Raw genomic sequence first — 27,172 nt, 5'->3', positions numbered from 1 at the left:
ATTAAATGATACAGCCAGCAAACTACTTCAATTCTGAATTTAGAACTGTAAGTCGTAGGTAAATTTGAAATAATGAAAATATATACTGGTCGTAGAAATTAAGCACTGCACTATCGATTTTTCGTAAAGTAAGATGGATTTGAATGAAGGGTTGGACATACAATTCGTAGTAATCTTTGTGATCGTAACTGATCATGAATAAATGAAAAAGTGCATTTTTGCATATACAAAATGCATTTTAAAAGTGCATTCTTAAATATTCAAAATTAAAAAATTTGTAACTTAATGAATACTAGTAAAAATGTAAAAATAATTCCAATTTTGTTACTTGAGGGGTTTTTAAGCATTAAGACTCTTTAGAGTCCCTGTGCCGCTAAAGATGTTATCAATAGCTTCCACTGGAGTTTTATAAAAATTTACTTATAATTCACCACAACTCAGTACTCTGGGGTTTCAAAGTACCTGAAGACTATGATATTGGCGAAAGTTGCTTACGCTGGAGTTTTTTTTATTTGTTGTATAGTTTTCCAAAACTCGTTACTCGGAGGTTTTCTAGGTCAATGAACACAAATATGTGGTCGGCAAGAGTCTTCAGTCTTTAGTGCTCGCTAAAAATATTATCAACACCTATATAATTAACCAAAACTTATTACTTGGGGGTTTTTGATGTGAGTAAAAACAAATATCGTAACAAATATGGTCCATGAGATACTTAGTGCAGGGAAAGGGTGGCATCATCGCTCGTTTTTCTAAAACTTAATGGAAATTTTTGTTTTAAAATGAAAAAATATTAAGAATATAAATCATATTAATGCCTAAAATTATTTTAATAATTTTAAAAATTATATCAATAGAAAATAATGTTTAAATTATACAAAAAAAGGAAATTAATCGAGATTAATCAACTCCCTTTTTCAGCACCACCATCGTCTGCTGCTTTTTTTCAGATGAATGTAATTGTTCTGTTTAATATGTCTTAATATTGGTGCAATCTGAGCCTCCACAATTTTAGCAAGCTAAATTGCAGATTCAACCATGAGTTACCACAATCTGACTTAGATCTACAAAATGTATATATATATATACAATAGCACTAAAGGCCTTAGAGGCCCATGGCTTAAAAAGTTTGTTCTTTCTTCATTTTCGCTTTTCTTTATGTACTGAGATCTTCTCTGGCTCGATATGTGATTTTTCTCCATTCCTTCTTGTTATTCATTTTTCTTTTCTGGCCTTGTAGTCCAATTTCTTCCATATCTTTTTCTACCTCCTGATTCCATCTATTTTTTGGTCTTCCTTTTCTCTTTTTTAAAGTTATAGTGTAGTTCATTACCCTTTTTGAAGTCCTCGTGTTCGGCATCCTTTCTAGGTGACCTCGCCATCTTAGTCTCTGTGCCTTTATGACTCCTATTATGTTAGGTTGATTATATAATTTCTTTAACTCATCATTTGATCTTCTTATCCATAAACCGTCCCTTATTATTCCTCCATATATCTTCCTCAGGATTTTCCTTTCCCATATCTCCAGTAAATTTTGTTCATTTTTTGTCATTGTCCATGTCTCACTGCAGTACGTTACTATTGGTTGTATAGTTGTTTTGTATAACTGTATTTTTGCCTTTCTTGATAAAAACTTGCTTTTCAACATTCCACTAAGAGCATGTACACTTCTATTGCCTGCCATTATTCTAGCTTGTATTTCTTCTTTAATGTTAGGTTTGCGTGATATTATTGTACCTAGGTATGTAAATCTTTCTACCATTTCGAATTCGTATGATAATCTTTCTTCTACTTCTACTTTAAACTTTTGTCCATCCCTGAACTGATCATCTGTCCACTGCATACATTTTGTTTTAGTTTCATTTATGTAAAGTCCCATTTTCTTTGCTGCTTTTACTATTCTCTGTACTATCTCCTGTAGCTCTTTTTTTTCCTCTTGCCAGCAACACTATATCATCCGCAAATGCCAAAACTTGGTGTCTTTTATGATATAGGAGTCCTTCTCTATTGATTTTCGCTTCTCGCATTATTTTTTCTAGGCATAAATTGAAGAGTAATGATGACAAAGGATTGCCCTGCCTTAATCCTTCGTTTACTATAAATTTGTCCGATACATGATTGTTTACTTTGACTCTGTTTTCTGTATTCTCTAAAGTAAGATGTATCATGTTACGCAACTTTCTGCTAACTCCCAGTTCCTCAAGGGTCTCTTTTAATTCCTTCCTTTTTATTCTATCGTATGCTTGCTGGAAGTCGATGAATAGCGCTATCGTTGGTAAGTTGTGTTCATAGCTTTCTGCTTGTAATTCTCTGATTATGAATACTTGGTCCGTTGTGCTTCTCCCTCGTCTAAATCCGCACTGGTATTCGCCTATTATATTTTCAACTTCTTTTTCTAGCTTATCTTTTATGGATTTTGATAGGATTTTATATACGGTATTTAGTAACGCTACTCCTCTGTAATTACTGCATTCTGTTTTGTCTCCTTTTTTGTGTAATGGGCAAATAATGGCTTCCTTCCAATCTTCGGGTATTCGTTCTTTTATCCATATCTCCTTTATGATCTTGTATATCCAATTATTTAACAGTTTTCCACCATATTTCATCATCTCTGCTGTTATGTTATCGCTTCCAGGGGATTTGTTGTTTTTCAGATTTTTTATGATTTCCTCGATTTGTTCTTTGCTGGGTGAATTATCTTCTATGTCTTCTAAGTGTTCGATTCTTGCTTCTGTTTCCACGTATTCTCTTTGGTTTGACTTATTATTGCCATTTAGTAATTCATCAAAATACTCTTTCCATCTATCGGCAATTTCTGTTTCCCCGCTTATATTATCTCCTGCTTTGTTTTTGACGAATATGGGTTTTTGTTGGAAACCTTTTTTTTCATTTCTAGCACCTTGATATAGGTTTTTTATTTTTTTATTTCTGTAATTCTCTTCTATTTCTTTTAGCTTATTTTCTATGTGTTTTCTCTTCTTTTCTCTCAGCACTCTCTTTACTTTTTGTCTTTGCTCCCTATATCTATTCTTTGTCTCTGTTGTTTCTTTCGTGATCATTTCAATCCTTAATGATTTTCTTATTTCTATTTCTTTTTGGCACTCTATGTCGAACCAGTCTTTCCTCTTTTTATTCTCTTGTTTGTTACATTCTTTTGCTGCTTTGTTCATTATTTGCTTTATGTTTTCCCATTTGTTCTCAGTTTGCTCTTCTATTTGTATCTTTTTTAGTTCTCTTTCCATTGTTTCCTCGTATATTTCTTGCTCTTTCTTTGTTGCTAATCGAATTGGGTTATGTATACATTTCTTTTTTTTTATTTTGTTTTTGTTTTCTGGTATCAGTTGCTTAATTTTGATGCCCACCATGTAATGATCTGAGTCGGCGTCTGGTCCTCTGTATGTTCTTATCTTCTTTATACATTGCTGTTCTTCTTTTTCGATGAGCACGTGGTCTATTTGGTTTTTAGTCTTTCTATCTGGCGATATCCAAGTTTCCTTGTGTATTTCTTTTCGTTCGAAATATGTGCTCATTATGATCATATTTTTTTCTCTCGCGAAATCTATCAGGAATTGTCCGTTCTCATTAGTTTCATTGTGTTTACTATATTTTCCTATTGTCGGTCTAAATACTTCTTCCTTCCCTATTTTAGCATTTGCGTCGCCTAGAATAATTTTCATATCATATCTGGGTATATTTTCGATTGTTCTGTTTAATTCATTGTAGAAACATTCTTTGACATCATTATCTTTTTCTTCTGAAGGCGCGTGAATATTTATGAGGGTGATTTTTTGGTATTTTCCCTTGAACCTGATACTACATATGCGGTCTGATACTGGTTTAAACTCTACTAGTGCTTCTTTTAGCTCTTTTCTTATCATAAAACCTGTGCCTAACGTTCGATTCTTTCCACCGCTGTTAAAAAACATTGTATCTTCTATTTCTAATATATCATTTCCCAGTTGTTTCGTCTCCTGTAAAGCTACTATGTCAAAATGGAACTTTTCGATTTCTCTCGCTAAGTGTTTAAGTTTGCCTTCTCCATATGTGCCTCTTACATTCCATGTTCCCAAAAGTAAGTGTTCTTTTCGTAATGTTTTCTTGTGTTTTGGTCCCGTTATCATTTTTTTCCTCTTTTTTCCTTTTTTCGTATTATCGTTAACCTTGTTCTGTGCTTGTTTCGTCAACTTTATTCCAGTAGTACATTTAGTTGCTAGTTTTTTGATGTTTTTTTACATATTGCGCCTTCTTTGTCATTCCACTTCCATTCGCTGTTATTTACCCATATTTTTTTTACTCCAATCTTGACTTCATTTCCTTTATTTCTTTCTTCTTGAGCAATGTTTCTAATTGTTTTCTGTATTTCTCGTTCTTTTGTGGTTGCATCTTCGTTGATATATATTTTGTACTCTTTAATTTCTTTTAACTTGTGCTTTTTTTCCATTATTTTTCTTTTTTCTTCCTGGTTTTCCAATTCAATTAGGCATGTTTTTTCGCCTAACTTGTGAGCATTCCTTATTTTAACCTCTACTCCTATATGTTGTTTGATGAAATTATTGATTGTTCCTTTTAACCCTGCTTGCTCATATGTGTCTATCTTTAGGCCGTACATAACTATGTTATTTATTCGTCGGTGTTTTTCCATAACTTCCATGTTTTTTGTTATTTCTCTGAGTTCCTCCTTGATCTCTATATTTTCTTGTTTTAGTTCTGCATTTTCTTTTCTCAGCTCTCTGTTTTCCATTATGAGCTTTTCTATCGTTTCCTTGCATTCTTGTTGATTTCTTTTTATTTCCTTAATATCATCGGTGAGGTGGCTCACCATTATTAGTAATTGATCAATTTTTGTTGCCTCATTTTTTTTCTCTGGAGTTTTTGTTGGTGTTCTCGAAAACTTCTTGCTCTTTCTGAAAATGTTATCTTCTTCCTCGCTGTCTTTATATCTGTCCTTCCTTTTTGCCCCTCCTTCTGAAAGTGTATCATCACTGTCTAAATTTTTCATATATTTTTCCATTTTCCGGCGCCAAACACTGTCTTCCACCTCAACAGTTCAGAGAAGACAGCGTTTACCGTATTTATTTTATGTTTATTAACCGTTGTTATTTTTCTGTGTCTACCCCGAAAGTCTACTCACAACGGCAACGTCGCAATTTCAAAGGTCAGAGTTTCGTTTCTATGCTTTGATGTTAATTAGGCTTATCAATTACAGCGATCTTACTTTTTATAGGGCCTTGGTGTTTTCAGATGTAATTTCACCGATTTTAAAGTTTTTTCTTAGCACTCTCCTTCACTTAATGTCTTATATTGTTCACTGGATATTTTCAATAATTTATTTCCCGTTACAACTCTCAGAAATTGAGTTTATTGCAGACGACAAATAAAATATTTGTTTACGTTTTGGTTACCGTGTTGCCCCTACAAAATGTTAAATTTATTAAATTTCAAGTAGTGGGTGGCTATGTTATTCTTGTAAAAATTAAATTTTTTTTTAACTTATAACAAAACATTCGTGTTATAGATATACTACTAATGATATCTTAGAAGATGATCTTAGATGATGATCGTAGACTTGAAGTTAAGAATTAATTTTTTTTGTAATTTAATACTAATATTTTATTATTATTTAATGTATTTCTTAAACTTAATATACAAATAAGACGTAAAATTTCAGGAAACAACGATGCTGCCACCTGTTTCTAATACTACATATCTTAGTGACTGTATTTGTTACGATATTTCTATTCATCGACCTCAAAAACCCCCCTAGTTATAAGTTTTTCTTAATTATATAACGATTTTGTTATACAAAACAAGAGGAATATATACATAAAATTCTCAGTAAGCACCAGGTACTCCTAAGACTTTTACAGGTGTCATATTCATGTTCAGCTTCCTTGAAAACTCCCGTGTAATCATGTTTTGGCTGATGATATAACTATGTTTTACGAAACTCCGAAAGAAAACGTTGATAACACCCTTACCGAGACCAGATACTTGCCGATCGAATTATTATATTCAGTGACTCAAAAACCCTACAGTAACGAGTTTTGGCTTATTCTATAACAATTTTACAAAACTCCGTAGCAAGGTGTTGATCTCACCAAATACTTCGGAGGCTCTTAACGCTCTCATATTCGTGTTCAGAAACCTAAAAACCTACCAAGTAAAACCACTCCGTGTAACAAAACTGGGTTTTTATCAATATTTTTCAAGTTATAAATTTTTAACTTTGATTACTTAAACATGCACTTTAAAAATAAATTTTTCTAATGAACAAATACAGTTTTTATTTCCAAACTTTGTACAGATTATTAAAAATCGAATACTCAAAACCGCATTCAAATCCATCTTACTTGACGTAAAATCATTAGTAAGGCTTATTTATGTGTTTTATTTGATCGACTACAGGTGAAAAATAAATTACATTATCTAAATATTGGCAAAAGAATATTGTACCATTTGCATTAAAAAACTTAAGTATTAAAGAATTTTTAATATAAAACTAGATAAAAAAATTTTCTAGGTAAAAATTTCGTAATTTCATAATGTTCATACAAGTCAATATTTAAAGATAAATTTTTGTGATAAAATAAAACAGATTCTAATTAAGAATATTTTGTCTTAGTCTCGGTAGCAACTCTCTACTAAAGTGGTTTAAACACCAGGTAACGCTTTACACCAATATAACTCAGTTAATTCCACTTTGTTCACTGTAACATAAAAATTTAAAGAGCTTTAAATCATTAATGCCGTTTTGGAACCTACAAGAGCCGATGCTGTTCGATAAGAGGTTATAACTTGAGAACATTGGTAAATAATTCAGTCTTACCTTGTTAGAGCAGAATACATGAGAAAAGGGGTGATTGAGTACAAAATTCTTGTAATTTTTGTACATGTTTTTTTTTTCTTAAATAACATAAACAAATTTATGAAATTTTCTTTATTGAATGAAACTATGTAATTTCATTTATATAAAAATACTTTTTGGTATTTTGAATTCGCAGTAAAGCATAATTAGCAGATTACATATGTTATAAATATTAAATAACGCAATAAATCAAAATAAAAGGGTTTCATTTGGTTAAGTATTTTTATGCAATATCGTCCCACTAATCTTATGAGGAGTTATGCTCACAGATGCACCCATAGCTTCCCTCTACAAACTAAAATACACCCCTCAACCGAATTACTCATGCGGTACGTCCTCTCCAGGGCTCATAACTTCGAATTCATTCAAGCATATTTCGCACTTGAAATTAGAAAAAATTATACAGCGACTCGACTAGGTCTGAACCATTCAAATTTTGATGCTAGAATACGATCAAAGTAATTGTTGTCATTTCAGTTGTCACTGGGCCCGTGTACGTCAGATAAGGTTCAGCTGATAGTCTTTAATTGATATACTGATTCTGATTAACTTTCTTTTTGATAACAGAACTTCTTATAAAGAATAAGTTTCCTATGAAGATTTTGTAATATTTTCTCGTAATAAATCTTCTGCTAGACCAACCAATCTTTTTATAATTGACTATTTCGTCTAAATCTCTCTTCTACAAAGTCTTAATTTCTCATTATAATAATTAGTTGTTTTTTTGTTATATCCTGCACTTAATAGCAGACGCTTATTATTGGTCCTCCTGTGCCTTATCTAATCTGCATACCCTCACAGATTTTGAATGTCTAGAAAGTTGAAAACACACTTTTTCTTTCCCCTTTGATCTGTTGATGTACTTGTGATGTCTTTATCTTAGTCATCTTAAAATTTTCATTATTTTCAAGGTTTTCCTTATCTGTATCAATATCAGGCATTTTTTCATCTTAAACAACGTTTGAGTTGTCTTAACACAAAGCTTACAAATTAAAAGAGCTGGTTGGTTTAATAACCTATTGGTCACCTTTAACCGCAATAGACCTGAAAGTACTTTAAAAATTTTCTTCGTCATGGTGACGAAGGTTACCTGTTTCTGCAACCTATTTCCAGTCTGTATTCTACTATTTTTTATGTGTCCTTTTAAGTGTATTATTTTCTTTTTAGCCATCGATTTTATGTCTTGACATGTCTAAAATTAAATCAGTAATTATCTGAACCACTTTTTTTAATTAAAAAATAATAATTTGCGTTGCAGTTTCCACTCTTTCTTAGCTTATATAAGAGCATTTAAATTTTCGCCCACGTAGATCCACAATGCTTGGGCCATTTCCCAAGTAAAATCATTTGTAAATTTTCCAGATTAAAATATTGTATACATCTGAATCAATTCGATCAGCTCTTTTTTTGTTTGGCCGACACTAAACCACCATACTTCATGGTCCTTTTATACTACTTTAAGCTAATTTAAGAGAAATAAATGTCCTAGATGCCAATATCACCATAAAATGGGTTAAGTAAAATTTTCAATTAATCTTTTTTCTATTTGAGTTTTGGTTGTTCGAATTTGCAGTGTTGCCGTTGCAAATTCTTCTCGTATACGTATAATATTGCGAAGAGCGTTCAAAAATACACATTCAGATTCGTATACAAAATTTTTCATCCGAGTGAACTCGTAAACGAAAAAAATCGTTTGAATTCAAAAATACGACACCTCACTGGTGCATCACATGAATAGCCCATCCTTTCCTTCTCTCTCTCTCTTTCTCTCCCGCTCTCTCTCCCTATCCCTCCCCTCTCCCTCTCTCTCTCTCTCTCTCTCTTACATTTGCTACAGACTTCTCTCCAGTGTTTACTTCTTTTTGACAATTTGTTACTGTATTGAGTATTGCCTAGTACTCAGTCTTTCCCCTCATTCATTATTATACAACCACTTCTGTCCACTGCTGGACATAGGACTCTCTCATTTTTCGCCACTCTTCACGGTCTTGTGCTTCTTTTCCCCTAATTGCTACCTACATTATTGTATTTGCGCTTGCCCTACCTACCTTCCTGTGTAATTCGCTTGTATCGCCAATGAACATTCTTCACGTAGTGCTCGGCTGTATCAGATACTCCACATTCTCCACAGTTTCCATCCGCTTCTTTCTTTATCTTTTCTATGTTGGTAGACCCTGAATAAGCCGTGCCTTATTAGGAATTGGGCGAAAAAGTAGTTAGTGGCTTTGTCGCTGCATTTCATCTTCTTCTTCTTATTCTTCTTTTTCTTTTTTTATATAGACATGACTCTGTCTATTTTTCAATGTGCCTTCAGTAACAGTAAATTGTCGTTCCATCGTTTTCGTTGTCTTTCTACTGATCGTCTTCCTATTGGAGCACCGTCTCTTGCCATCTTTACTACTTTATTTCTTGTCATTCAGCTTATACGTTCGTTTCATTCTACTCTTCTATTTCTTACCCAGTTCTTGATGTTCTCCACCTTGCCTCTACGTCGTATATCTGTACTTCTAGCTTTGTCCCATAGTGTCTTACCATCAATGTTTCTAAGTGTTTTCATCTCTGTTGTTTCTAACATCATTTTTGTCTTCTCTGTGTCAGATCTTGTTTCTGCCGCGTATGTCATTATTATTCTGATGATTGTTTTTTGTAAATTCTGCCTTTCGTTTAGTTTCCCATATTTTTATTTCTCCATATTGTTTTATTTAGGCAGCCTGCGGCTATGTTTGCTCTATTTACTTGATCTTTCACTTCAGTTTCGAGCATTCCGTAGCTAGATAATGTGATGTCTAGATATTTAAACTCCATCACTTGTTCTATTATCTGACCTCCCAGCTCCAATTTACATCTTAGTAAATTTGCTGTTGTAACCATGCATTTTGTCTTTTTTGGGAAAATTAACATGTTAAATTTTCTGGCGGTTATATTATGTAAATTGGTGCAGCATACGTTGTAAATCATGTTCACTTTGAGAGAGTAGTATTGCGTCGTCTGCATAGCAGATTAATTTAAGTTGTTTTTCTCTCATTTGGTATCCTTTTTTATTGTGTTGTTTTGGTAGATATTTTCGATCGTGTTCATTATTCCTAGAGGTATCTCTCTTGCGTACAATAAGTGGATAACGTCTTTTAATTTCACCCGGTCAAATGCCTTCTTAAGGTCCACGAAACATAGATATTCTAGTGATTTCTGTTGCACTTGCCCCGAAATATAGCGTCGGTGCATCATCTTCTCAACCTAAAACCTTGTTATTCTTCTGCTAGTGGTAATACACACAATATTTGGAATTAATATCCTCATCCAGGGCGCTCTATATACGTTTGTCCATTCTTCCTATCACTCCGATATGCTGCTATTCCTAGCTACTATTTTCTCTTCATGAGGTGGATGGCGAACACTTATGAACTTATCAGCGTATGACCACCGTTGATGTTATTCTGTATGTACGTGCTATTCTTAGCAGTGCTTTCTGTGGGCTTTTTCTAGCATTTTCCTATATTTCTGGATATTAAGGAATTGTTGCCATATCGGTGCTCCATAGAGTACAGTAGAGTGTACCACTTTCATTAAAATTCTCCTTTTGGTAGTCCCTGGTCCTCCTACATAATCCTTGTCAACGCCGAAAATCTCTCCTCTGCCTTGCGAACGACATCGCAATATGGTGGCATAAATCTCTTATTACGGGATAATTTTTATTATTTATTGATTTTTCTATTTTTTATTATCCGAATGGTAATTCTGTGTAATCACGGTCTTTCGAACCTAAACCGAAAATATTAAGGATTATATTTGCCATACTTGATATATCCATATTAGTCCTGGGGATCTGTTTTGAACTGGACATTTTCCATAAGGAGTCTATTTTTTTGCTGAAATCGCTTCAGGATGTACCTTGTATCAATAATCACAATATGGGCCAGTCGCAACATTGTGCTAAATTTTTTGTTTATCAAAATCTGAAAATAATTAAAATGTTTTGTTTTTTGTGCAATATTTTTGCTATGACTTGAGAGATTTTTTGATTTTTTTGACCATTTAGCTCTAATATACAGCCTTCATGTTCCGTCTGGAAAAACTTTAATACGACTGAAACGTGTGTTAAATTTAGTTAGGATAATTTTAATTGTTTTTGCATAATAATTGGTCTGCAAAAATTGCAAATTTGCAATATTATGCTGGGCCCAAAATTAACACTGTAAATAGTCAAAATATTTTTGTACATATAAAGAAAGGCCCAAGCTTTCAAACGCTCTTTGACAAATTGAAATCAGTTAGACTAAAACCAAAACCAGCTATCGCCCTTATTTTATCTAAAGCTGCTCATAGTAATAGTCAAGAGGTGCCAACTTTATATCACTGACGTAAATTCTTTAGCCATAAGGTCTTTCTACTATTATAGTTCAACCACGTTTAGCTTCAGTTCTTTTTTCGATTGTTAGTTGTAATAGTCTATATTTTATATTTTTATTCTTCTCTTGTGGTTCCAAACTTAATTTAAGCATTGCTACGCTGTTATTTACACTAAGAAATTCAAGAAACGACATAAAACAAAATAATCAAAGAATAGCTAATAATTAGTTGCCAGGATCATTAGATATTCTTTATAAAGTTATGGATACCATTCTATAACCTTAACCTTATAAAAAATATAAATACTATATAATCCCGATAATAATATTAAAATCAATGTACCTACTATAATTACAATTTAACTCAAGATATAACGATGTTACAAAGTTTATAGTTTAATGCTGTAAGCATAACTGAAAATAATTATAAACTATCATGGTAATACTCCCTATTGGATTATGTAATGTAATTAATACTTGGACTAAATGGAATGAACTGAATGTAAGTGCTTTGGATAATTATTATACACTGGATGCGGTATTGCCAGATATATCCAAAATGTAATACATATACATAAATGTTATATATGTATATATACATACATGCTTTTTTATAATATATAGGATGAGTTAAAAATTTGTGTCTCAGGATAGCTGTCGACTTTCAAATTATAAAAAACACATCTATAAATATAGAGTAATGAGTATTTTTACTCTATAAATATAGAGTAACAATTTTCTAATTTGTACTGAAAACATGTCTATTTGAATCATAAATAAAATTCTTATATTTGTATAAGGTGTGAAATATATATATATATATATATATATATATATATATATATATATATATATATATATATATATATATATAGATCTAATAAAGCGACTTTAGATAAACATATTAACCAAACAAATTTCCGAAAATTTTTAAATAAGTTATTTATATTATACATTTAAATTTATGTTCCAAAAGCGCACATTTATATTTAATAGTTGACGGGTCTCAGCGTTTTTAAAAATTTTTTAAAACAAGGATAGAAACAATTTTTTCCATAAGTGGCTTCCACAGTGTATATTTTCTGCTGGTCATACAGATTTCTACTGACAAACATAATCATCTACTAAGAAAACTTTTTCAATTCCTTCAAGTAAGAACTCAAACTTTTGTAGTAGTGTACCAAGTTGGCACTTTCCTTAAATTTCGTTTTGAAAGAGATAATACTTTTCAAATCTACTATGTTTACTTAAAAATTGTATGCTACAAGTTCAATATAAACTGCAAAAGGGCTTTGGAAAATCTTTATGTTAAATGAGATTTTTTTACAATAGGCAAATTGATTTGGGGTTATAACAGTTTGGCCATCCAAAACTTTTCCCAGATTCTTAAACGGCTTTCTTGCAGTTACGAAAATGACCGAGCTTTCTTTCAAAAATAAGCTTAATAAATAGTTTCAGTTTCATATCAAATTACTTTACATCTAATTATACCTCCCATACTAATTTGTTTTTTTCCTACAATAGTTTGTTGATCTGATTCAGTTCGGCGGTTATATCATCTAGAAAACCAAGTTCTAAAATCTACTGGTTGTTGAAATCTGTTCAACTGGTTTCCCTTTAGTCTTTATAAAATATTAAATCTTTTTACCCAGCTCAAAAACCTTTTTTAGAACGGCATCTCGACTAAGCAAGTTTACTTTACAGGAATAAATTACGTCATCATACTCAGCTTTCAGAACTTCCAGAAACTTTTGGAACAGACGGTGTGTGAGCCCATTTTTTTTTTATAAAATTGACAGTAGATATAACCGTGGCTATTATTTGTTTCCAAGGTAAAATCTTGACTCACAGCGCCTTTTGATCAAAAATGTAATAAAATATTACATTTTGGAACATTTTGTCCTGACTCCTTTTGTTTGGTAATGATTCTCCTTGCAACACATTTGTTTTGGGCGCTCATGTTATTACCTCCAGCATCAGTTATAACACCCAGCTTAATTGAAATACCGTTCAAACACATTTTTATAAGCTTTTCATGAACATTAACGTTTTCGTCAATAGCACGTACAAATAAGAGGAAATGCGTTGTATATGGCACGTCCGCACCTTGTATGTTTCACTGTTAGAGAATGGACGCCCATGTTTTGCTAGTATTTTTGTTACGTTAAAGCTCGCACGAACACTTGATTAATTTATATCTATCACAAGCTTAAAGACGTTTTGTTGATTTTCAGGGAGGATTATAAACTAGAAATTTAATTATTTTGAAATTCTCCTTCGATAAAGGCAAAATTGGCTTAATGCTCAATATCGTAATGTCGCTTCAGGTTATATTTCTTTGCTAGAAAAATATTCTTTTTAATAATCATGCATAGCATATTTTCCATTAAACTCGGTAAAAAAAAAATAAATATGTCCATGCTTCGTTCTGAGCCTTATTCTCTTTAAAAAATTTTTTTTAAGCCATATTTAGCGTGTTATTCTGAAAAAAAAATCGGGACATAAATTCGAGTAATTTCCCCTAATTATAAATATTCTTTTAAAAAACACTTTTTTAAATAGCAAAAACACTCAAAAAATAAGATTTTAAGTTACAGTTACAGTAAAATATATTATTCAGACTAAATAAGTTTGTTTTGCGTCGTAATTGGTGTTGCAAGATTCCAGAATATTCGGTGCTGATAGGCAGTAACCTCTTATTGAATTTGCGTGATCAAATATACTGGATTCTAGCGGTCATCATACATTGACACAAAACGATGAAACCTATTGCTATAAGTGTTTTTGATTAATGCCTGCGGTACGGCATCGTACGGAACAACTCTCACTTGCGCGGGCCGTACCGTATTTGGTTACTGATCTATAATTGTATAATTGCAGGCCATCTTTTTTTGCCTCGGTATATTTTATTTCCACGACTCTCCTCTAAGTCAGCATGAAATACCGTGTGACCAGCAGTGCGCCCCCACCGTGCAAGAGTATAATACCCGAGATCACCAGCTCTGGCATTTCTTTCAAGTCATTGTTCGCGTATCAGGAAATGTCGCGATTGTTCGCCTATGAGCGCTGCGCTCAGTCGCCATTTTCTTCTCATTTAATTATATTTTATTAGGATATTCAATAATTAACGAAACACACTCGGTTGCTGGTCCTTCAAAAATTTTATTAGTGATAAATAACATTATTATTGAAATAATACATATAGAAAAAATTCTTCTTCTTCTTGTTCTTCTTTTTATATAGACATGACTCTGTTTTTCAATGTACCTCCAGTAGGTTGTCGTTTCATCGTTTTTGTGGTCTTTCTACTGATCGTCTTTCTATTGGGAAACCGTCTCTTGCCGTCTTTACTACTCTATTTGTTGTCATTCGGCTTATATGATCGTTCCATTCTACTCTTCTATTTCTTACCCAGTTCTTGATGTTCTCCACCTTGCATCTACGCCGTATATCTGTACTTCTAGCTCTGTCCGATAGAGTCTTACCATCAATTTTTCTGTGTTTTATCTCTGCTGTTTTTAACATCCTTTTTGTCCTCTCCATGTCAGGTCTTGTTTCTGCCGCGTATGTCATAATAGGTCTGATGACTGTTTTGTTAATTCTGCCTTTCAGTTCTTTGCCGGTATTTTTATTTCTCCATATTGGTGTATTTTTATTAATCTAATTTATTGTTTTCATTTATTATCAAAGGTTCTACACTTATATCACTTACAAGTTTATTTAAAGTCTTTATTTGTACAATATAACTAATTTATTTCACACTAATAATAATTATATAATTTGGAACGCCATGGAACTGGTTTTAGCGTAGGGGTACCTTGGATATTGCCTACTAGAAAAATACTTATTAGAAAAACATGTTTACAGTTTTGAGTCATATTATGCGTCATTATTTATCGTAACAATAATCAGGCAACCTGCGGCTCTGTTTGGTCTATTCACTTCCGTTTCGAGCTTTCCGTAGCTAGATAATGTTATGCCTAGATATTTAAACCCCATCACTTGACCTATTATCTGACCTTCCAGCTCCAATTTACGTCTTAGTAAATTTGCTGTTGTAACCATGCATTTTGCTTTTTTTTTGGGGAAATTAACATGTTAAATTTTTTAGCGGTTATATTAAGTTGGTGCAGCATACGTTGTAAATCATCTTCACTTTGAGAGAGTAGTATTGCGTCGTCTGCATGGCAGATTATTTTAAGTTGTTTTTCCCCCATTTGGTATCCTTTTTCAGTTCTTACTTTTTTTATTATTTCATCCATAATCAGGTTGAACAATAGAGGATTCAGAAAATCTCAGGACCTGCCAGCTTCAATATGATCGGTTAGTTCTTCTTCTACTTTTACTTTTATTGTGTTGTTTTGGTAGATCTTTTTCTAAAAAATCTCGTTTTGATTATTCCTAGAGTTATCTCTCTTGTGTACAGTATGTGTATACCGTCTTTTCATTTGACCTGGTCAAATGCCTTCTTAAGGTCCACGAAACATAAATATGCTGGTTTGTTGTATTCTAGAATTTCTTTTGTACTTGCCTCATTATAAAGATACGAGTAGTTCGGTGCATGATCTTCCCGACCTAAAACCTTGTTGTTCTTCTGCTAGTGTTATAATTTCATTCAGTTTATTTGTTATCACTTTGTTTGTTAATTTTAGTGTTGTGTTTAAACAAATTAATTCCTCTGTAATTTTAGGGGTCCGATTTGTCTCCCTTTTTGAAGAGAGGTATTAGGATGCTTTTAAGAAATTCTGTTTTGTTCTATTATTTTTTGGATTAGTTTTAATAGTTGTTTGGTCAGATCTGGTTATCCGTACTTAAGGAATTCGTTCGGTATTCTGTCCTCTCCTGGTTATTTTCTGTTTTTTAATTTTCTTAATGCTTCCTTTACCTCTTTCTCCTTAATATTTATTTCTTCGTTTGTCGTCATCTCTAGTGTTGGTGGTTCATTATTGTCACCTTTAGCAAATAGGGATCGAAAGTAGTCTACCCATGTTTCCTTTTGAATGTGTTTCGTTTATATTAGTTCGTTCATCTCTTTTCTTTGTCCTTCAATCATTCTCCATATTTCTTTTTGTGTTCCGTAGAAGTCGTGTTCCATCTGTTTTGAGAAGCTCTGCAAGTGTTCCCTTTTTATTTATCTAACTAAAGTATTCATTTCATTTCTGATTCGTTTATAGTGGTTGTATGCCTGTGTTTGTTGTGTTCTGTATTGTAAAAAGACTTTCTTCTTTTCTTCGCATTTTGTCTTTACTTCCTCTCTAAATCATGGTGTTTTCTTTTTTGATATGTTAGTGTTCGTTACTTTCCTCTCTCCAAGTGATTTTGTTGCTGCGTTAATTATGTTATTTTTGAGTTTTTTCCAGCTTTCCTCGATGCTATCGTTTTCTAATATTTTATCTCCATCGATCTTCTCTGATATTCTTTTCGTGTATAAATATTCCGTGGATTCCGTATTTATTCCTTCGACTTTGATTTTTGTTTGTGTTGGCGCCGCTCTCTTGGGAGGGGGATGGGATGTATTTCAGGATGATTCTTATTTTACATAATACTAGGCTCTGGTCGCTACCTACATCTGCTGAGTTAAGGCATCTTACGTCGATTGTTTTAGATGGATGTATATTTCGGTTGGTAAACACTTCAGCAACTTATTCGAGAAACGGAGTAATTACGTTTCATCTGGTCCATAACATCGACTGCTCCCTTTGTTGTATTGTAAAAGGTTATAGCCTGCGGCTTAAAGTTTTCATCCGTTTCTTATGAATTGTGTCATCATCATGAAACGTAGATAACATTAGAATATTTTTGTTTTTCTTGGGAATGTATGATAGTAAAAGAAAGTCTTTACCATAACCAAAAATACTGCTGTTCAGTAGTCTTTCTTTTGTAGCTAAAAAAAGGAGGAATTTGTGGTTTATTTGTTCTCAGGGTTCCTACTAGAGTTATCTTGTAATTACGTTGCAAGTCAGTAGCCAGTGGAATGAACGTAAACCAGTTGTCACAAGTAATGTTGCGTCCAGGATGGGCAATTGGTTTTATTAAATGGTAAACTATACTGCTAGGACTATTATCTATCCCAAAGGGGTATTTTGGCTGCTTTCCAGCATACATATTCAACTTTGCTGTATAAAAAGTTCGCGAATCAACAAGTGCGAACATTTTTATCCAATATTTTGCCGGCTTACTGGGAATATATTGACGAAAGCTAAATTTTTTCCAAAAACCTTTAAGCATCTCGTTAATGCAGCAATACATTCCAACTTTATAGCAAACCACTTTTCCAAAAACTCGTTGAAAACATTTCTAATGGGTGCAAGTTTGTCATGCTTTCGTCGCGCGTCGTTCTGCTCTGGACTGGATATTGTAAAAGCGTTGTACATGAAGGATATCGCTTCTTTGACCTAACTGTTTGAAAATATTCAGAAGCTGTTTCATTTGTAGCCCAAAGATCGTCCATATTTATATGAGATGCTTTGAAAGTACCAGCTAAGTACAACAAGCCAAATAGTGCCCTTTTAATTCATCACTATTGGTACATACTGGTTGCGCATTTTTTACTAAATACGTATTGGTATGTTGCACAATTTCGTTTATCATTTCGTCAGAGAAAAATAATTTCCAGCATTTCCAGATGTTAACATATTTTTCGATATTTATCTTACAACTGGTAGACGAGTAACTATGTTGCGCCTACGCGTGCGACTGGTTTCTCGCTGTGAATGAACAGCCCATTTTATTATATTATCTTTTCCAAGATAAACTGGATCAACTTTACGACAAAAAGAAGCCACGTCATTGTCATTAGAGTCTGCTGATAATTCGAAGTCTGTATTATGGCCTAAATTTTCAAACTAGTCTATATCACTGTTTTCTTCATTTTGTAAACCAGATTTATTTTCATTCTCCTCTGCTTCAATTTCATCTAAACACGCCAAAAGTTGTCTCTCTTATGCTGGATCCAAAAACAGCACAACTAAAACACACTAAACTCTTTCTACGGTTGTTCACGTACTGAGTGGGCCGCTCAGCTTATGACCGGACAAGAAATAAATATTTAGTGGTGGGGTATTTATGCTAGCCGGCAATGTTTTTACACGTAAGAGCCTCCTACATATTTATCTGCAATGGTGGCGGCCTTCTGGTCTGGAAATGCGTAAATCTCGACCCACTTAGTGAAGTAATCTATTACTACTAACATTTTCACTTTCTGGAAATGGTCCTGCGATGTCCAAAGCTATTCTTTCAAACGGGCTTCCAACATTATATTGTCTCATAGGAGCTCTCCTGTTTCGGTAAGGCCCGTTACTCGTAGCACAGTGAGTACATTTCTTATACCAGTCGTTTACGTCGTCGAAACTGTTTATCTAATAAAACCGTTCCCAAATTCACTGAAGGGTTTTCTTTACATCGAAATGCCCTCCTGATGGACTGTCGTGTTACTGACGAAGTACTTTGGCTTTCTGCTCTTTGGGATCACCAACTGTCTTCTCTTATCTGAACCGTCATCATTTTCCAGTACTTGTTTGAGCAAGCTATCTTCCATGATAAATTAGTCCCACTGGACCCAATGCGTCTTAACTACTGAGCATGGGTTTGATATTTCTTGCCAAGGTAGCCGACGGTTTTCCTCATTCCATTTTCGAATTTTCTGTATAACTGGATCTCTCCCTTGTTCTTCCCTTATCTTAGTAGGCGTCCAGTCGTCATTGACCATCGTTGTCCTTAGCACTGCTGCTTCCTTGGATTCCGTTTCGTTGCAGTGGGAACACTCCGCTGGGCATGGCCTTCTGGAAAGAGAATCAGCGTTTCTGTGGCTAACTCCGGCCCGGTGCTCAATCTTGAAATCGTATTCTTGGAGTCGTTCTATCCATCTGGCTATCTGACCCTCTGGATTCTTAAAGTGCATTAACCACTTAAGGGCGGCATGGTCGGTTCGGATTAATAACTTCCTTCCATAGAGGTATTGATAGAAGTGCTCTACTGATTTCACTACTGCTAGAAGTTCTCTTCTCGTGACGCAATAATTCCGCTCAAGTTTTGAAAGAACTTTACAAAAATATCCAAAGACTCGTTCCTGTCCTCCTTGAATCTGGGATAGCACTCCTCTAATTCCCACTTTGACATTAGAGATTACAGTGAGTCTGAATTCCGATTGTTTTCTGAATACTTTTGTATCATTAAAAATAATTCTAACTGAGCTCTGCGATCACCACGCGAACAATGACGGGTTAAATAACATCTTTCTTCCTAGGCCAATCATTTCGTAGGCACGCTGGTGTTACACTTTGAGATAAGGAAGCGGGCTTATTTTAAAACAAATCTCAGTGTATGATGAGTTAATTGTAGTGTAACTATCTGGTGATTTACTAATTGAGTCTGTTGTAAATGTACGATTGTGAAATTATATGTTTATGTGTGAAAGAATAAAAAGAAAAGAGACTATTAAAAGGAAATAAAGCATTGGGCTCATTAAACAATATTCTAAAAGCAAAAAATGTATGTAGGGTAGCAAAAATTCGATTACATGACACATTCATTCGACTAGTGGCAGTGTATACCTGTAAGACCTGGAATATGAATAAGAAAGATGTAATGAAAATCGAGATCTGGGTAAGGAAGGTATTGCGGAAGGTTTTTGGTGGTATTAGGACGGCGGAGAGAAACTGGCGAAGAAGAACAAATAAAGAGGTAATGAAGATGTATGGAAAACCCCGAATTGTACAAAAAAAAAGAACAGAGAGTCAGGTGGTTAGGACACATTACTCGAATATAAGAGAAACGTTGTGTAAAAATGGTACTTTTTGGAGGAGGCCGAAGTAAAATGAAGAGAGAAAGACCACGGAAAAAGTGGTTGGAAGCAGTTTAAAGTGATTTAAATGGTATAGGAGTACAGAATTGTAGAAGCCTCCATATATAGGGCCTCCATATATATATATATAATATATATATATATATATATATATATATATATATGTATATAATATACATATATATATATATATATATATATATATATATATATATATATTTATGTGTGTGTATGTGTCATGTGTATCATGACTGAGAAAGGTATTCTACTAAATGGTTACCGGCTAAACAACATCAGATATGTAGATGACACCATAGTATTTGCAGACAACTTAGAAGATCTACAAGTTCTTATGAACAAAATCACGTATTACAGTCAACAATATGGACTCAATATAAACGTTAAGAAGATTTGTCTTCTAAGCTTATGATAATTAGCAAGAAAAGAATAACAGAAGGTCAAATCTACGTCAACCAATCCCCTGTAGAAAGAGTGATGCAATACAACTACCTCGGCACCATAATAAATGAAGAATGGACCAACAACCAGAAGATTAGAGCACGCATCGGAAAAGCTAGATCCACCTTAAATCAGATGGGGGCCTTCTTCAAGAGTCACAACCTCTCTTTTGATACAAAAGTAAGAATGCTGCGATGCTACGTCTTCTCTGTCCTTTTTTATGGTGTTAAATCGTGGACCTTGAACGAAGATATGTGCAGAAAACTGGAAGCATTTGATATGTGGCTATATCGGAGAATGCTTAAGATACCGTGGACTGACCGAGTCACAAATGAGGAGGTCCTTAGAAGAATGAATAAGAATCGAGAAGTACTGACCACCATCAAATCTCGAAAGTTACAGTTCTTCGGGCATATTGAGCGAAATGAATCCAGATATGCTCTCTTTCAAGCCATCCTACAAGGAAAAATATTTGGGAAACGATGTCCAGGAAGAAGAAGAACATCTTGGTTAAAGAACCTCAGAATCTGGTTCAATACAACATCTGTGCACCTTTTCCGCGCTGCTGCAGATAAGATAAAGATTGCCATGATGATCGCCAACATTCGTAACGCATAGGCACATCAAGAAGAAGAATGTGTCATGTTCAAACAACAAATCTACACTTAAATTAAATATATATGTGTATGCTTCTTGTTAATAGTAGATCGTCATTTGTTTCTTAATTCCTAACAAAGGCTCTTATGACAAGGAATAGGTCAGTGTTACAATACCCCCCTCTTTTGCTTTTGATTTAGCGTAAGAATGAAAAAGCTAAATTATTAGAAATATGCAAATACATCACCTATATTCATCTTGAAAATACTTAATATTAAAAATCACCCTAAAAAAAGTAGTTTAATTTTGCCAAGGGATTATGGTTTATAAAAAAATTAACCAGAGGGACAATAAATGTCTTTTTTTTAGGAAAAATAAGAGCTGAATTGAAACGTATTTCTCTATAGCATCTTATTTTTTTAAGTACCGTATTTTAAAACTGGAAAATTAATTGTCAAATAAAAAATTAGTAGAGTTTCTTTTTGTCTCAGGGAAGTTGTTAAATTTGTTGTATTTTATTTGTCTACGACTTACGATTTGTAAAGAAAATAACCGGAATACTTAAAAGCATATTTTGTTTTTTGTTAGAATATGGTGCCCTTATGTACAGTGCTATTTGGTAAAAAATATATGGAAATGTATAGATACTGATATATATCGCAATACCTTAAACAAGTAAAGCTTTTCAATTTCAGTTCCAATTATTACTCATAGTTCTATTTAGTACTAATAGTTGAAATTAATTGTAATATTACGTTAGAAATACATCGAATTATATAGATAATGTTATATCTAGCAATACCTCAAACATGTAAAATTTTTCATTTTTAGTTCTAATTAGTACCTGGTTGTGCCCACACAGTGGCGATGTCTAACTTAAAGCTTCCTAATAATTTGTTACCCCTGAGAATGTTCCGAGACTGCAACACCTGCCAGCAAGAGAAAAAGAAGAAAGAATAGGCAAGAATCACTGAAAAACATAATTATAGTAAAATTCAAAGTATGATGCTGCAAAATGCTGTTTAAGTATGTGCAAAAGTTTATCTTGTGATTTTTAAGATAAATATTATTTAATGGTAGTTTTTCTATAAATATCAGAGATAAATAGTTATCCTTACATTTTAATAATTTCATAGTTCTTACTAGTTATAATTTTTAACCAAATCGCAATGTTGTTCTCATGGTATATATAATTGTCAATTTTTTGACTAAAAACTTATTACTAAAATAATTTTCTTAATGGAATTGACCTATATTTAATGAAAACCAATTTTCCAACCAAGGTCACAACTATTCTGTAAAAGGATTCGCATGCAGAACACAGCCTTAAGGGTTACCAATTCGTTTCAAAATTCAAATTGTTTACCAATAATATCTTCATTGCAGAACAAGAATATATACGATTCTGCATAATTCGTAAAATAATGTTAAAGGTGTTACCCGGTAAGTTTATTAGTCTGGAGTCACTGTATTTAGAAGCATACTCGTTTTTTGGCAGCTAAATGAAAAGGAATTTGTGTAATATATTCTATAAAACATCCCTGCTTTAAATCCTTTATGGAAATTGTCTGCTCAAGGATTTCGCAAGGCTCATATTGATGCAGATCATGTATAAAATGTACTGTTCACGTCATCCAAGAAGTTTCCGTTTAAATTTCTGACAAGAATTTTCCACTTTAAATTTTAGGTACCCTCTTCTTTACCAGCACCATAAAGTTTTTTTATGATGATTAAATTTGTCCTCCTTTTTTGGAGGTTTTCGATTTCTTTAGACGATTTTTAGCCTGTTCGTTAGCCTGTTTGATTTTATTCTAAATTAATGAATATTTTAAAGATACTTAGTAGAAACGTTATTATTGAATTTTTTAGGCATATAAATAAGTCTAGTATTTTTTGAGCTATCCACTGTTGTTTAGATATGTATTGTTTTATGTAGTAATGTTTCTGCTATATTAGAAGTTAATTTTTATTGTAAATAATTTTTTTGGTGAAAATTGATTTTTAATTGAATTTTCAAGAAATTGATGGATTTCATTTTAATTTGCCTTTTTTAGTTATGTTTAAGTAGGCTAATGGATTTTTTTCAACTTTGTTTATACGACATATATCCAATATAATAGTCCGAAGTCGGTAATATTAAATATAGAATATTTGGGAAAATAACTGTACAACAGTAGGACCAATCCTAACATATGCAGCGGAGACAAGGACCGATACAAGAAAGACGAAATAACAAATCAACAATATTAAAATGAAAGTATTAAGATTAATAGCGGGCATATCATTAAGAGACAGACAAACCAACAGAAATATACGCGAACAATGCAAAATTCAAAATATTAACAGGTGGATAAAAACAAGAAAAAAAAAATACTGGAACTAACATGTAAACCGAATAGGACCAGATAGATTAGCGAACATCTGTAAAAACAACAAGCCGTATAGCAGAAGACCCGTTGGAAGGTCGCTAAAAAGGTGGAAAGATAATGTACAGTCAACAACGACTGAAACAGAATAAGAGGCAGAGAAACAGGAGTAATCCTAGTCACGCGAAGAAGAAGAAGAAGAAGACTGTACATTTGTAATGACACTGCTATAAATTCTTTTACATTAAAAAAAAATAGTGAAAACCTTGAATTATCGATGTCTGTCTGTCGTTTAATATAACTTCTCTGTTATTAGAACAGATAGAATGACAAATGAGATGTCGAATAAGAGTTTATAACTCAAGATAGTAATAAAAATGAGAAATTTAACCTCGGACTTTCGGTTTCAAAGTTGAAACCGGACGTACTATTTTAAAGTCTCCGAAATAGTACAAGTGACATATTATTTGCATCGCCTTAGCAAGACAAGAAAAATATATACTTACGATTTTTATATCACTTTCGATTAAAAAAGTATGACCGGATATTTGGCAAAATGACTCAAAATTAGTAAAATCACACTTCTGTGCCACTTTTTTATCATTCTACTATATAAAATATCGGCTTCCTGTTCTACTTTTGGTCACATTTATTTAGCTAATTTTAAATTTGGAATATATATTAATCTACGTAACATAATTAATCTTTAATCTATTTTGTATTTTGTATGGAATAAATATATAAAAAAGAAAATAAAAAAATCAAGGCATATATTTTTATACACCATAAACCAACTAAATATCATAAATAACTATCGAAATAAATAAAAGGAACAAAGACGTAAAACAATTTTCTAGTACAAACGACTGTAGGGCTTTTCGCAAAAGGAACCTACCCAAAATTTGAAAATCTTATGATTCCGTCAAGTATTATTTAAAAAAGACGCAAACAGGTGGTGTGAGATTTTTCCTGTAAATAATTTCAAATCACGTAAATAGTGCAGTTGAACCATCACCCGGATAACAACAGCTATTCGTAACGTTATCGAAATTACCAAATAACTCACAAATCATCAGTTTAATAATTTGTAAAAGTGCGCCAGAAGTAAAAGTGCAATATCTAGCCTCTAGGTAAGTATTTGCAAATTTTAATTTACCTGAATTTCATCAAATCGCTACATAAAAATAAATTTACAGCTGATTAAAAACAAAATAAATAAAACAGTTGACAGTCGTTATCAATATTCTCATGGGAGAGAACCAACCACACAAGGATAAAAATTTAATCATCATTAAATTTTATTCCTTACACCAAAAATGTTCCCGACCGGAAATGGACCCAGATTAAATATTAACCAGCAGACTGATCCAGTCGACCAACAATCATATCCAATGCCAGGGATGCAAACATCATACATACTTCTACAACAGCCAATCTCAATATCGATAGATATGTCACAATATCATCAAAACCAATTAAACCCTTTCCTAACACTTCTTCTAATCAATTCAACCTTCAGCCACAACCACCTCAAACGGCTCAGGTTAATTTAAATCCAGCACCCTTATACACTCATTCAAATCAAGACAACACCCTCAGCATACAGTCGAAACCCCAAATTACTCTCCAGAGCAGTCATCGAGCAAAGAAGAAATGGAAAGTCATACAAATGAACATGAAACTCCCTCGTGGCAAAAAGTAACCAAAAAAAGAAAGAAATCACAAATAAATGGACCTACTAAGCAAAATAAGCAAACCATAACAAACAACAGATTCCAAGTACTAGAAAAACAAGAGATCGATGAAAACTAAACTGTCAACAACAACACTGATAACCAAACATCAACTACTCAATCAAAAATCAAAGGCCACCTCCAATCTATGTCTGCGGAGTGAACACCTATATGGCAATGAATAACTCACTGACAGGGTTCATCTCCGTTGAAACTTATTTTATAAAAACACTCCCAGATAGTGTAGTAAAAATAAACGCCTTAAGTCCAGACACGCACAGGAAACTAGTAAGCTATATTAGAGAAAAGAAAATTGTATTCCACAACTAGGAATTCCTTCAACAGGATAGAGCATATGGAATTGTAGTAAGAGGACTTCATCACACAGTTGATACAGATGATATAAAAACAACTTGCAAATAAGGGCCACCATGTTAGAAACATAATCAATGTTAAACATAGACTAACAAAAGAACCTCTTCCGTTATTCTTTATCGATCTTGAACCCAACACTAATAATAAAAAAGCATACAAAATAGAATTTCTATTAAACTCAAAAATTAACGTAGAGGCTCCAAAACAAAAAGAACAGTATAATCCAGTGCACCAGATGCCAGTCCTGTGGGCACTCCAAAATCATATTGCTTAAAAGATGATGATACAAAAATATGTACCAAACCTGAAGATACTCTTGCAACTTTATGTAATGGTAGCCATTCAGCTAATGACAAAGGTTGCATTGTATATAGAGACTTAATGAAACACAGAAACAGAAATAATGTAAATAAAACATAAAAAATACCCAGACTACAGCGTACAACCCAGAAAACACAGTGCAGCAGCCAATCACATATAAATGTAGTTATTCCCAAGTCGTTTCAGGAAATCCCCAAAGATAAAATGAAAGCAGTAATAATATAAAGATATAACTACGCTAATGTCAGACTTTCTAAATAAATTTAAAATGTTATTCATCAGTTGCTTAATCAGAATATCATGATCCTCAACATGCTCACAACAGTCATAAGCAAAATAACAAATTAATGGCTAAGCAAATAAGAATAGCGGTCTGGAATGTCAACGGCCTAATATATCATGTCTAAGAAATTATGTTATTTTACTAGTTTCAGAGAGTCATTCAACTGATCAAAATTCTATTTTCACAACATTTTTACCCACCATCCCGATGGAACAGCCCATGTAGGATCGTCAATCATAGTCAGATCATCTGTTAAAAATAATATTTTACAAAGTTATCCCACATCTAAAATTCAGAATACTTCAATTAAAATAGAAACGTTCTCATGGCCATAATTTCCTAGTTGAAAAATACGATAACTTCTTCCAAACCCTTGATTCACATTTTCTTGTAGCAGGCGATTGGAATGCCAAAAATACTTTATGGAGATCACGACTAACTACAACGAAAGGTAGAAATCTACATCGATCATTACAAAAAAACAGCCCATTCTTCTTATCCACAGAACAACCAACATACTGGCTAGCAGATAACAACAAAATGCTGGATCTTTTAGATTTTGTAATATTTAAAGGTATACCTAACACACATTCAAAAACAGAGCCTAGTTTTGACCTAAGTTCGATAGTGCCATAATAATAATATTAAGCACAACTATAATACAATAAACAGCCATTAAGACTATATAACAAAAAAACAAACTGGGGACAGTTTGAAAACACCATTAACCAGAATATAACATTAGATCACTGAATAAAAGAATGTGATGAGCTGGATTTGCAGTACAAAAGCTAACGGCTGTAATACAAAATGCTGCTTGGGAATCTACTCCTATAATAAGTAAAAAGAATAATCCTGAAGACAACAATGTACCATTACATATTAAACAAATTCTAACATAAAAAAGAAGAGCGCATGCAAAATGGCAAAGGTCTCGAAATCCGCTCAATAAGACACAGATAAATAGACTAACACACCAGCTAACGTCGGCGCTAAATAAAGCTCGTTATCACACCTTCAATTCTTA

At 33.0% G+C, this 27,172-nt stretch overlaps 1 protein-coding gene across 1 annotated transcript in view; it reads right to left on the bottom strand.

Moving 5' to 3' along the window:
- LOC140448876 (otoferlin-like) overlaps window positions 1-27,172 on the bottom strand; it is a 576,219-nt gene that overhangs the window by 244,699 nt on the left and 304,348 nt on the right. The window contains exon 8 of the mRNA XM_072542001.1: window positions 21,912-21,996. Within this exon, the coding sequence (XP_072398102.1) occupies window positions 21,912-21,996 (85 nt within the window). The remainder of the gene's footprint in view (window positions 1-21,911; window positions 21,997-27,172) is intronic.

The sequence above is a fragment of the Diabrotica undecimpunctata genome, chromosome 8, assembly GCF_040954645.1.
Source record: "Diabrotica undecimpunctata isolate CICGRU chromosome 8, icDiaUnde3, whole genome shotgun sequence".
In the NCBI taxonomy this organism is placed as follows: Eukaryota; Metazoa; Arthropoda; class Insecta; order Coleoptera; family Chrysomelidae; genus Diabrotica; species Diabrotica undecimpunctata.
Note: the sequence above shows the minus strand (reverse complement) of the source record. Positions and strands in the feature narration are given on the sequence as shown.